General features: G+C 41.7%; 1 protein-coding gene across 1 annotated transcript; it reads left to right on the top strand.

The window, feature by feature from the left end:
- The first annotated feature begins 1,343 nt into the window (after positions 1-1,343).
- Positions 1,344-11,399, top strand: LOC120031197 (ammonium transporter Rh type B-like). Its single transcript, XM_038976837.1, has 10 exons — positions 1,344-1,512; positions 6,456-6,642; positions 6,812-6,962; positions 7,173-7,320; positions 7,592-7,758; positions 9,274-9,411; positions 10,149-10,337; positions 10,499-10,553; positions 10,774-10,847; positions 11,322-11,399. The coding sequence occupies exons 1-10, from the start codon at positions 1,365-1,367 to the stop codon at positions 11,397-11,399; spliced, it is 1,335 nt and encodes a 444-aa protein (XP_038832765.1). The 5' UTR covers positions 1,344-1,364.
- The last annotated feature ends 856 nt before the right edge of the window (positions 11,400-12,255 follow it).

Raw genomic sequence — 12,255 nt, 5'->3', positions numbered from 1 at the left:
TAAGTTCTGCTTGGATTTTGCTGTGCCTTAGCTACAGTAGCCCTACAGTATGCCATCAGTCATCATCATTAGTGGAATTCGTCAATTCTTGAATTTTAATTGACCTTCATTGACTGAATTAAGTGTGAAATGATCCCAACTCTTCAGACAGTCATACAGGCACAAAGGTAGGCAGGAAGCTTGACAGACATTCACAATTCAACTTCATAGATTGGCTTTGTGCCTGTGGTAGGCTTTTAGTTGAGATTCTCTAAACCATCACAGCATTCCTGCTAGGTGCTCTTCTCTATAGGAGAAAGAAAGCGTACATATTGAGTGATGGCTGCTCCTTACAGGAGAAAGATGTGCACAGACCTGCCTCCATCCCCTCTCACACCCTACTCCCCCAAAACATGTTTCAACACCCCCACCCACCCATCCCAAACCCGATGTCCCACAGTCTTTCCAGTTGCGCCTGTCCAAACATCTCAACTACAGGCTCTTTTAGATTTTTGACATTGTGGCAGTAAGGTTTGTGTGTGTGTGTGTGTGTGTGTGTGTGTGTGTGTGTGTGTGTGTGTGTGTGTGTGTGTGTGTGTGTGTGTGTGTGTGTGTGTGTGTGTGTGTGTGTGTGTGTGTGTGTGTGTGTGTGTGTGTGTGTGTGTGTGTGTATGTGTGTGTCTTGGCACATTATCACACCTGGTTGCACAAACTATTCTGATCCCAAGATGTTTTGTTTTTATTTTACTTTTTGTCTAACTTTGAGGAGTCAATGGCATAATGGAGAGACACTGCTTACAATCACAGGAGCAATATGTTAGATCCTGTGCATGCCTGACTGTCTGCATGCATCTGTTTGTGTTTTTTAATTCACCGTGGGCCTTGAACCATCAACCTAATGTTTTACCGTAGATAATGTATGAGAAAGGATTTCAATATGAAGGGCAACCCCATGAAAATAGTTTTTAATGGGTCATTTTCGTTCTCTTGGAATCTAGAGGAGTAACTGATCATTTTAAGGAGTCCTAACTCATTCCAGACCTCCTTAACAGCAGCAATAGGGAAGGGGAGGAGCTGAGGTTTTCATTCAGCCTCTGATTGGAGGCACACAAAGGTGGTGGGCATGAACATTTGCAAACAAAACGCACTAATTAAGTCAGACCAACTCATGTGTCAGCTTGAGTCCTCACTCCCTGCACTCCCATTGCATCACTGCAGCCACTAGTGCTTGTGAGTGTTAGTGTATGTTGCTGTGTTCCCTGATCTGGAACTGAGTTGGACTTCTAACCATTCACTGCTAAGGCCATAGTGCAGAGCCAGGAGAATACCCAGGTAACCCCACAGCCATGACGAACTCAGCGACTAACTTGCGGCTGAAGCTGCCCATGGCCTGCATCATCCTGGAGGTGATCATCATCATCCTCTTTGGTACTCTGGTGCAGTACGACGATGAGACAGACGCCAAGCTCTGGCACCAGGAAATCGCCAATGGCTCCTCCAACTACGACAACGACTTTTACTACCGCTACCCCAGTGAGTGACCGCAGCGAGAGGGGTAGGATTGGGGTAACGAGACAGGTGGTGTAGTAGACATCCCTAACCACTGATACAGGGTCAGATATGTTTTCCTCCTTTTAATGGTTATGGTTATGATTAGGTAGTATGGTGATCTGACCCTAAATATGTGGATAAGGGTAACTATTACCTTGTGAGGGTGGAGAGGATGGGGGATGTGGAGTCCATCTATAGAAATGAAATGATTGTTCTTTTCCTTCTTTGTTATGGTTTGTCAATGTGTCGACGACTTGCATGGTAGCAGAAGCAGATATGTTTGTTATTTAGGCAAGTGTCTTGTGTCATTCATTGTCATGCCATACATGTTTGTCAAGACAATGAACATGACAGAAAAGTTGTCTGAAGCTCAAACGAATCTGACGACTAAATCGGAAATGATTTATTTTCCTTCTGTGTTACTCCAGTGATGTGTTGGATATTGCCTTCCCACCTAGGGAGTCTTCCCCATCTGTCTTTCTTTGGGATGTTACATACGGTTGTGTGGAGGAGATGGTGAGGTGGGTGGGGATGGTCATGGTCATGGGTAATTGAGGTGAGCTGTTTGTAAGGGTTTGTAGAGGGGCAAAGCAACTCTGTTTTATGTTTGATCTGTTCTCAATGCTGTAGATTAGCATTCCTACTCTGAGTCCCTTTGATATATAGGGCAGAGTGGGGTAAGATGAGCCAAAGGGGTAAGTTGAGCCACCCTTGTTTCTAGGAAACCATAAAATTAATAATATGACCAAATATTTGGGAAGATATCATGGATTCTGTGAAGGAAGAAATCACATGGAAAAGTGGTAAGGAAGTTAGGTCCAAAAAATTATTTTCACCAAGTCAAATGAATTTATTGTGTTAGAGTTTTCATGATGCTTGTATCTTAACCAAAGATACTTTTAAGATTATACATCAGTTGGGGTCTCTATAAGCTTCAATATGAGGTCCTAAACCTAGCATGAAAGTGCATCCTTGCAGCTGTGTGGGCTAATATAGTGAAAATGTTTGTCCTTCGGTAAATTGAGCCAATGGCCATGGGGTAAGTTGGGCCAATGGCCATGGGGTAAGTTGGGCCAATGGCCATGGGGTAAGTTGGGCCAATGGCCTTGGGGTAAGTTGGGCCAATGGCAAGTTGAGCAAATTGAAGTGTTTTCTTCCCAGCTATAATGCAAGGCCTTATCGCCGGGATATGAGGTAACAACAGAGCCTGGCCTATGTTAAGTGTTTGTTAGGTGTTAATAAGCCTGTGTTAAAAGATGCTTAAAATGATTAAAAGACAAAAAAAGTGATGTGTTTGGGAAATAAAGATAGACATGGTTTTAAAAAGGTAGTGGTAATATTTAATTCAGTACAGAAATTTGTAGGCGGCTTAACTTACCCTGACCTGGGGTAAGTTGTGCCAAGAGAACACTTTTTTTGGACACGCTATGTTTTCAAAACTGTACTGTTTACATGAATTCTGATTTTTTTTCCAGGGATACACAACATCCTGAAATATATGTTAATATCTTTGTTAGAAATAATACTATATTTCCCTTGACGAAGTAATGCTGAATGTAAAATGTATCAACTTACTCCACTCTCCCCTACAACCCCTGAGCTCCTCAGTGTTCAATGTGAGTTTTCCCTCCTTTGCTTTGACATTTGGCTGCAAGCAGCAAAGCAACAAATTGTTAATTTGTTTTGGTTTTGGTTGCCAAATGTTTTTGGAGAGACCTGCGGAGAGATTACTGTTCTTTGATTTAACCCTTTAGTTTCTCAGATCTTTCCGTCAATGTTTCTTTGATTAGCGTCAAAACCCTTTAACTCATAGGCTACTTTGAACAGCAAGAGGGAAGGAAGTTTGGTCTCTGAATAGGTTATAGCATGTCTGTTGTAGTGGGTGTCCAATCAGTCACCAAGGGCAAATGTATACTTTTCCTCCTCTGAACGTTGCTGTTCCACCTTAACAGATCAATAATGAAATGCAAAGGAAGACTGCTGGGGGGAAGGTGGTGGAGGTATTGGGTGTGTCCAATTCTTAGCCCTTTTGAAGGTTCCTGTGTGCAACTAGTCCTAGCTGTCACCACACCTTGAGGCTTTCCCAATACTGTCCCTGTACTATATGTCATGCAGATAAATGGGTGCAGGTAAGCCCCAGGGTAGAAGGAGTATGAGAATGTCTGATATACAGACATGGGAATGTGTAGGAGGAATGTTTAATTTTCACATTCACCCCATCACTGTCCAATTAGTGAAAGGCCTGGGGGATAGGGGCTTCTGCGTGAGAAAGGGGCACCGGGGGGAGGAGCGTGAGGGGGAAAAGTTGAGTGAAAGATGGGGTACAGGAGGGAGGGTGAAAAGTAGAGAAGGGGTTCGGAGGGAAAGAGTGATTGTTTTCAGAGAGAAGGAAAAGTTTGCTGTGGCAGTCTGATTTATGTGTTTATTGTCATGCCAGCAAGGCTTGTCATATGGAGGACTGAGATACACAGAAAGAGAGCTAGGGAGAGAGAGAAAGCAAGAGAAAAAGACTGTGGCACAAAAACGTAATTAAGGATCCAAAGATGAGCTGTGAGCTACTTTGGCTGGTAGCATGGTTTCCAGTTTTTCCATGGTTTTCCCTTGTTTAGACCTGGTAGTCATGGGAAACGTTGAATTACGTGAATCTCTAAGAGTTGGATCATGTCCGTTTGACTTTGAATTCAATTAATCTTTGAGGTTGAAGTCTGTGACTATTGAGATTTGAATAAATTGAGCCTTTGCGGATTGTACCTTCACTTAAGCAGGTGAAACTGCTGATGCTGTCACAATCGTCATAATAAGCGGACCAAGGCGCAGCGTGAGAGACATACATCTTCCTTTTATTAGACGAAGACGTAACACGAAACACTCTTACAAAACAATAAACGACCGTGAAGCTATGAACGAAAGTGCACACACAAGCTACTAACGTTAAACATAGACAATTACCCACAATCACCTAAAGCCTATGGCTGCCTTAAATATGGCTCCCAATCAGAGACAACAATAAACAGCTGTCTCTGATTGAGAACCAAACCAGGCAACCATAGACTTTCCTAAACCTCTCTACTTAACCCAACCCCATACACTATACAAAACCCCCTAAACAATACACACACCCTAAACTAGACAAAACACACAAACATCCCATGTTACACCCTGACCTAACTAAACTAATAAAGAAAATCAATATAACAAAGGCCAGAGTGTGACAGATGCACGTTATGCCATGCTCACTATTTATGCTCTTGCCTCAAGCTATTGAGTGATTGAGTACACTGATTTTGACACAAAGTAGAAACCTGTTCAAGTTTGGGTAAATTGAAAGAGGATGCACTAAAGGTCCATTGTAAGTAATTTTTTCAGATAATCTTTAATCTGTCACCTTCACTGATGAATGGAAGATCACCTTCAAGAATGAAACACACATACATACGCACAGAGTACACACGTGCACATCTGACTACTCTCATTGATCATGTCCTGTTTGGAACTTCAAACGTTTAAGGTGTAGTAAAACGAATTACGGGGAGCTCAGCCCCCCGAATGAGACATGAGCTTCCCTAAATTCAACAAAAGTCTAACTTTGGGGGGACTCTACATCGTATCGACTGGGTACAACCCTTTAGCGAACTTGCAACATTGTTTCAACTGTGCCCTCAATTTCCTGTACGGATGAGCTCGGGAGAGACAACTGTATTTGCGTCCCCATTTGTCAGCAATACGCATCAATTCATTCAGGTCGTGTACTGTAGGCTTAATGACAATCGCCAAATGCCATTAGACTTTTTGTGTTTTGTAACATATGTCTCTTTACCTTCATTAGATGGATGAATGTGTGCAGGTAGCTGACTTTTTAAAGTGATTTTTTATATAATAAAACATAATCAATGGATGTGTTCATGCCACATTAAAAGGTAATACATGTTTACTGTTAAAATACATGTCTTTACTATTAGCCCCATAAAAATGTTGGTGCACAAATAGGAAGTCCCGTTAATAAAACTGAGACCACCAAATGTCACGATATAATTCTCCCTCTGCTGCTCTATATTGTCTGGGTGTGTAGGGTGACCTCATTGCTATGAGATAAGATATTTGCTGTTATGTCAACATTTAGTAGAAGCCTACCATCTCACTTAGAAGTATAGCTGCTCCACATGATAAATGTCTAGAAAGCAAATTATATCTGATTGAAAGAATATCTGATTTAAGAGAACTGTAAATAAATCATTAGATTAAAGCTGGTCTGTATGTTGGTTCATGGGTGCAGGTGATAGATTGCCTTTAGGGCTTTTACAATAAATGTCAATGTGTGCCATTTTTTACATTTTATTTACATCCTCATAGGTGTTGCCTGTGTGTGTGCATGTTACATTTTCTCACCTCTCTGTAGGTGTCCTTCTAATCTAGGTGATGGCACAGGGTATTTGGGCCAGCCTGCCAGTGGGGAGTTGGGCAGTGGGAATATCCTCCATGCCAATGATCAGTTGCCAGGCAACGACCAAGAGATATCGTCCCTACTCCCTAGTGCCATGTGGATGAATACGTCCAGTGGGCAGGGGGAGGTGTAGTAGGCCGGGTTAACAAGGCCAGATAGCAGGCTGAATGGAGCTATGAGGCACAGGGTAACTTCTCTGTGTCCTTCTATGTAGGTCAACTGAGGCTCCCAAAGCCCCCTGTCCCACTCAATTTAAATCACAAAATGTTGACTAAAAGGGGTTGTTGGTGTTTCGTGGGGAAGTCACCAGAACTTTCAATTAGTGGAAAGGTACTGCTATACTACTGTCATAAGACAGATAGTCTTTCTCACCAAACCATAAGAAGGGGATTGTTAATGTGTTTACGAGGCTGACCACACAGGCACTTCAATAGTGACAACGTGCATCCAAAGTAATAAAATAATGTTCCCTTCCTTTGTTCAGGCTTTCAGGATGTGCACGTTATGATCTTCATTGGCTTTGGTTTCCTCATGACGTTCCTTCAACGTTATGGCTTTAGCAGTGTGGGCTTCAACTTCCTCATCGCAGCCTTCGCTCTGCAGTGGGCCACTCTCATGCAGGGCTTCGTCCACGGCATGCACGGGGGCAAGATCCATGTCGGAATAGAGAGGTAGGGCTCATGCACACACTAACCTACATTTCATACTAAAATAAGCACAACACACCAGCAGATACATGTGATGTGTATACATGGCATATCATACGGGTGTAAGTGTATACTGTAATGTATTCCATAATAAACCCTATCATTAAGAGTTGAGTGTTTGTTCCTCCTGCAGTATGATCAACGCTGACTTCTGCACAGGCTCAGTGCTCATCTCGTTCGGGGCGGTCCTGGGGAAGACCAGTCCAGTCCAGCTGCTGGTCATGTCTGTGATTGAAGTCACCCTGTTCGCAGTCAATGAGTTCATTGTGCTTTCTGTTCTGGGGGTGAGTGTCTGTGTGTTTAGGTGTACCATTAAATGTACAATTCAATACAGGTTTAATACTGTATATGTCTGTATACAAACCTACACTAAAACTGCTTTTTTTACGTACTATTATGCCTACTCTCCTATTAGGCTTTCTCCTCACTATTGAATACTGTACTTATAGACTAAGCTTTTTACACCCCTTAAATTAGATCATTTCCATCTTTAGGCCAAGGATGCTGGTGGCTCCATGACCATCCACACCTTTGGAGCTTACTTTGGCCTGATGGTGGCTCGTGTTCTCTACCGCCCCAACCTGGACAAGAGCAAACACAAGAACTGCTCTGTCTACCACTCTGACCTCTTCGCCATGATTGGTAAGAATATCTCCTGCTCATTGTTAGCAAGAAGCCCGTACTTTAGATACAAATAGCCACCATCAACAAGTCGGACAACTTAACCTTCATTTTCTGAAGACACCAGTTATGTTTTGACTGTACATACAATGCATGCCAATGTATGGGGATCTGTGTCATAATTAAGAGAACATCCACCTCCCCAGGAAAAAACCTTACCTGTAGCTTTGCTAAACTAAAGGACTATATTACATACCGGTATGCTAATACTTATTTTTCCCTGACTGCTCAGGCACCATCTACCTGTGGATGTTCTGGCCAAGCTTTAACTCTGCTGTGACGGCCCACGGAGATGACCAACACCGCACGGCTATGAACACCTACTATTCCCTGGCTGCCTGCACCCTGGCCACCTACGGCCTGTCTGCCGTTGTGGCTCATGATGGCAAGCTCGATATGGTGAGGGGGCTAGTACAGTGTGGGGACTTAAGAGGAAAATCAGGTCCCTGAAAGTAGTATAGGGCTAGACAGGTGATGCAGACTTGGGTAGACATAGTAGGGAGAAGTAGGATTCTACAGGGACTATGCAGTGGAAATGAGGGGCTTAAAGTGGTCTTCCCAGATCATTTCAAGTGGGAGTTAGGGACTAGACATGGTAGGGGAAGGAAGATTTCTCCCAGTTTTTGTTGTCAATACAATCTGGTTCAACTGTATTTTGCATCATATAGTAGGCCTATGAACACTTTGGGATTAAATCCTTATTGTCAAACTCTGAATCATCATACAGTATGTTTGCATAGACAGACAGGTATTTCAACTCTTGTCAACAGATGTAGTTAGGCGTGCTTGGTGAAAGTAAAACACAACTCTAGATTTCTTACGTACTTACATTATTATCATTATTATATTTACTCCCCTCGCACTAGCTCTTAAATGATTTAAAATATTAACATGAAACTTCCAAATGTGCAGACTGCACCAACTTAGATTGCTTGAAAAACGTTTTGATAGCATTTAACTCACCAACAATAACTCCTGAACCGTACAGGCTAGACACCAAACCAACTTTCACATGTTCAGGCTATCCTACCAATCAATACAATTAATCAATCTTTTCTTCTACCCACTTTTTCAACTATAACCAGTCACTACCATTTCTTTAACTTATTTTAAAAACATAAATACTTTTAAACAAGCTAGCAAGCACACACATTTTCTTCTGAATATGTACTTTTCTAGTTTAGATTGGATTGATCTATTCTAAACTATCAAACTATGAATCATCAAACTTTTTCACAAGATACGATTTAAGAATGCCGAGATTGGAAACCATCCCAAAAAATGCATGCTGAAGCATCACACCATAGTTACTATCTACCTTTAGAGTATACAGTCATGTGAGCCAGACAATATATCTAGTTGCTATGTCCCTTGAGGACATGGCTGTCATCTGCATCTCATTTTGTAATCAAGACTGTACATTCCTGTCTAGATGGCAATCAATCTGAAGTTGTCTTTTCTATACAATGGAGGGAGTGTAGGAGTCATTGAACATACCACATGACCTGGTGATAGTAGTACCGTTCTAATCAGCTCAGATTATCTCATAGTTGGTGAAAGGGTAGTGTTTCAGCAGCATATCATAAAATCTATCTGCAATCTAACAAGCGTTTCGCTACACCCACAGTAACATCTGCTAAATATGTATGTGACCAATAACATTTGATTTGAACTCTACACGGTCACACACCCACACTTTGCATGATGGCGATAGAAAATTGTCACACAATGATCCTTTGGTTGGGATTTTTTATTATTCAAATATTACAGAAGTCATCCTACCTTCTCGTTCCTTGACATTGGTACCGTGCATAATTTGAGAACAGTGATAATTAAAATAAAGGTATGAATGGACTCTGACAATCAACCATTTTGAACACCATTTAAAAAACGTTGTCTCTCTCCTCTCTTTAGGTGCACATCCAGAACGCTGCCCTTGCCGGTGGGGTTGCCGTGGGAACTGCTGGTGAAATGATGCTCACTCCTTTCGGCTCCATGATTGTGGGCTTCCTGGCTGGAACCGTCTCTGTGCTGGGCTTCAAATTCCTCTCGGTAAGGCCAACCTGCCATTGGTAAGACAGGATATAGGACAGAAGTGTATGGAAATTAAAATGTATTATCCTCCTGAGACCCAGCAATAAAACATATCTGTAAACAAAAATACATTATATTACATAAGAAGTGTTTGGGGTGAAAAAAACTTTACAGAAAGAGAAAACAATTAACAAATATAGGTTTATTTATTTTCTATTGTATGTGCACTGTAGTGGACTTAATAAATCAGTTGATAGTAAATATGACCAATTTAACATTACAGTAAAAAAGTAGGTTAAAAAAAACTACAGAGGACATAAATAAGCTCTTATTTGAAAAATGATTGCACTGCTCTGAAAACTCAAACTATTCCTGCGATATTTACTTACTAAAAGCAATTGAATATAAAACTCACAAAAAATGATAATTACACACACACTTACCTTTACATAAAATGTGCTTATTGTGTTGGCCATTTTTACAAACCTGGAAGAGAAAGTTATCCAGGTCACACTTCCACATGAGATATCATTGAAAAGCCCAGAATGTCCTCTCAAAGGGTCTCAGTAGGATATGACCGTTAATGATGCCAACAGAACAAGAGTATCTATTTACAACATAAACAGCCATGTTGAGAAACACATCCACCTATGTGTATATGGCACCCTTTGAAGGACATAAGGGTGCTAGGGTACATAGACATCACAAACACCCGCACTCATAGCACTGCCAACTTTCCACCCCTGTCCTCTCAGCCTATCCTGGAAGAAAAGCTGAAGATACAGGACACGTGTGGCGTCCACAACCTGCACGGCATGCCTGGAGTCCTGGGAGCCATCGTTGGAGCAGTTACTGCTGCTCTGGCAACTAAGGACGTCTATGGAGATGGGTTAGTCTGCCTTTTTTTGACAAGTTGGGAAAGTGTGCCCTCTGCTGGTTTTATGGTGAAGCTCCCCCTACTGCGCAACAGGCAGACGCCATCAAAGCGTGCATTCACACAATAGTTTCATTCAACACTCCCTGCTCTCTGTGATGCAGGATGGCTGATGTGTTCCCTGACATCCACTCTGGTGATGTGGAGGCCTCGTTCCAGGGCGTACGACAGGCCATCTCCCTGGCCGTAACCCTGGGCATCGCCCTCCTGGGTGGTCTTATCACCGGTATGTAGAGGGACTAGCTAGAGGATAGGGGGGGTTTAAATATTACCAGTTTACAGAATGTTGTAAGCACACATAGTCATTGCCTTGACTTGTTTGTTTCACAAATGCATGGTGATATTATAACTGTGCTCTTTTGTCCCTGTATATAGGCCTATGCCTTGTGTCTGTGTGTAATTGTATCATATCCTTGTCATGTAATTTATATTTCCTTGTCTTGTAGGTTTTATTCTGAAGCTGCCAATTTATGGTGCTCCTCCTGACACCATCTGCTTTGAGGATGGCATCTACTGGGAGGTAAGTTTAGCTACTACACCCAGTCACTTTGTATGGATGAATGAACACACAGGACTCATAGCTTTGTACATAGTGTTTGTGTGAGAGTACAGGGCCATTCAGGCCCATGAAGGGTTAAAGATTGCCAACGATGGCATGCAGTTGGGTCCAATGTTGTGCAATATGATATGTGGCCACAAGGTGTCATGCTTGCATTTGTTTACTGAACTCAAATAACTGCATTTCATCATAAGCAAAGCAGTCACCCTCGGGAACACCAGGTGGTGCCATTTCACATGGTCAATGCATGTATACTCCGTAATTGATAATCAGTAATTCTCTTGATAAAAAAAAGATACAGATTTAGGAATGTCTTGAAATTAGCTAAGCAATAGGTATACATGCATTTTTAGGACTAGATAAGGTGAAAACGAGGTCTAAATAAATCACCACTACATATTTTTCTCACTACATATTTTTCTCTCTCTCTCTCAGCTGCCTGGTGAGGAGGGCTCACATGAGGAGTTGACCACTGTCAGAACACCAGACGAGGCAGAAAAGCTCAACGCATAAACACATACACACACACACACTTGAGATCCACACATAGTAGATTGTACAACCAGGATGTGGCAGCACATGGTGCTTGTGTATGTCTGCCATTTTTCAATGTGCCAATACCATATCTGATTCACTAGTATGGTGGTAGTGTGTGTTCAAACACTCCAGACCATCAGCAGAAGTGCCTTTCACTCTCAGAAGAAAACAATCTCAAGGTAACCCATAATGTGTTTACACCAGACAGAAGCATGCTATCCTGCAAGCAGCATAGGCCATGGACAGTCCATTGCAATATACCTTGTACCAGCTGCATTATGTTATGGTTCTAGATGATGCTATGAAGCTACAGTATATGACAGAGCTGTAGACTTGAATCATGGTCTGAGAATTTGGATATGACTAGTGAAACCTGTTTGATGATACAAAAACAATGGATTAAGCAACTTTTTAATTGAGTGTTTTTGAGATCTTTTTGGCTTCTCCGCTCTTCTAAGAGATGTTACATGCACCAATGTTAAGGGAATGACACTTTTAGCCACTTTTAATCATCCGATTGACTAAGGGAAAGACAAATTCGCAGTAGGCCTATGTGTTGTAAATTCTATATTAAAACCAAAGAAAATTGTACCTCGCATGTGATTAATGTTAATCGCGGATGTTTTCATGAATAGACAATCACTTTTATAGGTGCATGTCCATCACTAAAAATGAAAAGTATTCCAAACTAAAGCTATGCATAGATAGTTAAAGTAGAGTTTTGACTATTGAATATTCTCTCTGGGTCGGGATTCTCCTTTTGTTCTATTTCTATACTATGCAATGTATTGGTTCTAGAGTAGAGTTGCTATTGTACAATTATGTACAGTTG

This window comes from Salvelinus namaycush, chromosome 37 (genome assembly GCF_016432855.1).
Source record: "Salvelinus namaycush isolate Seneca chromosome 37, SaNama_1.0, whole genome shotgun sequence".
NCBI classification, from domain to species: Eukaryota; Metazoa; Chordata; class Actinopteri; order Salmoniformes; family Salmonidae; genus Salvelinus; species Salvelinus namaycush.
Note: the sequence above shows the minus strand (reverse complement) of the source record. Positions and strands in the feature narration are given on the sequence as shown.

Excerpts from the sequence above, each read along its gene's own strand:
- LOC120031197 (XM_038976837.1), top strand. The coding sequence starts at position 1,365 with ATGGCCTGCATCATCCTGGAGGTGATCATCATCATCCTCTTTGGTACT. Across the intron at positions 7,321-7,591 it reads TGACCTCTTCGCCATGATTG|GCACCATCTACCTGTGGATG; the intron begins GTAAGAATATCT and ends CTGACTGCTCAG. Across the intron at positions 10,554-10,773 it reads CCTGGGTGGTCTTATCACCG|GTTTTATTCTGAAGCTGCCA; the intron begins GTATGTAGAGGG and ends CTTGTCTTGTAG.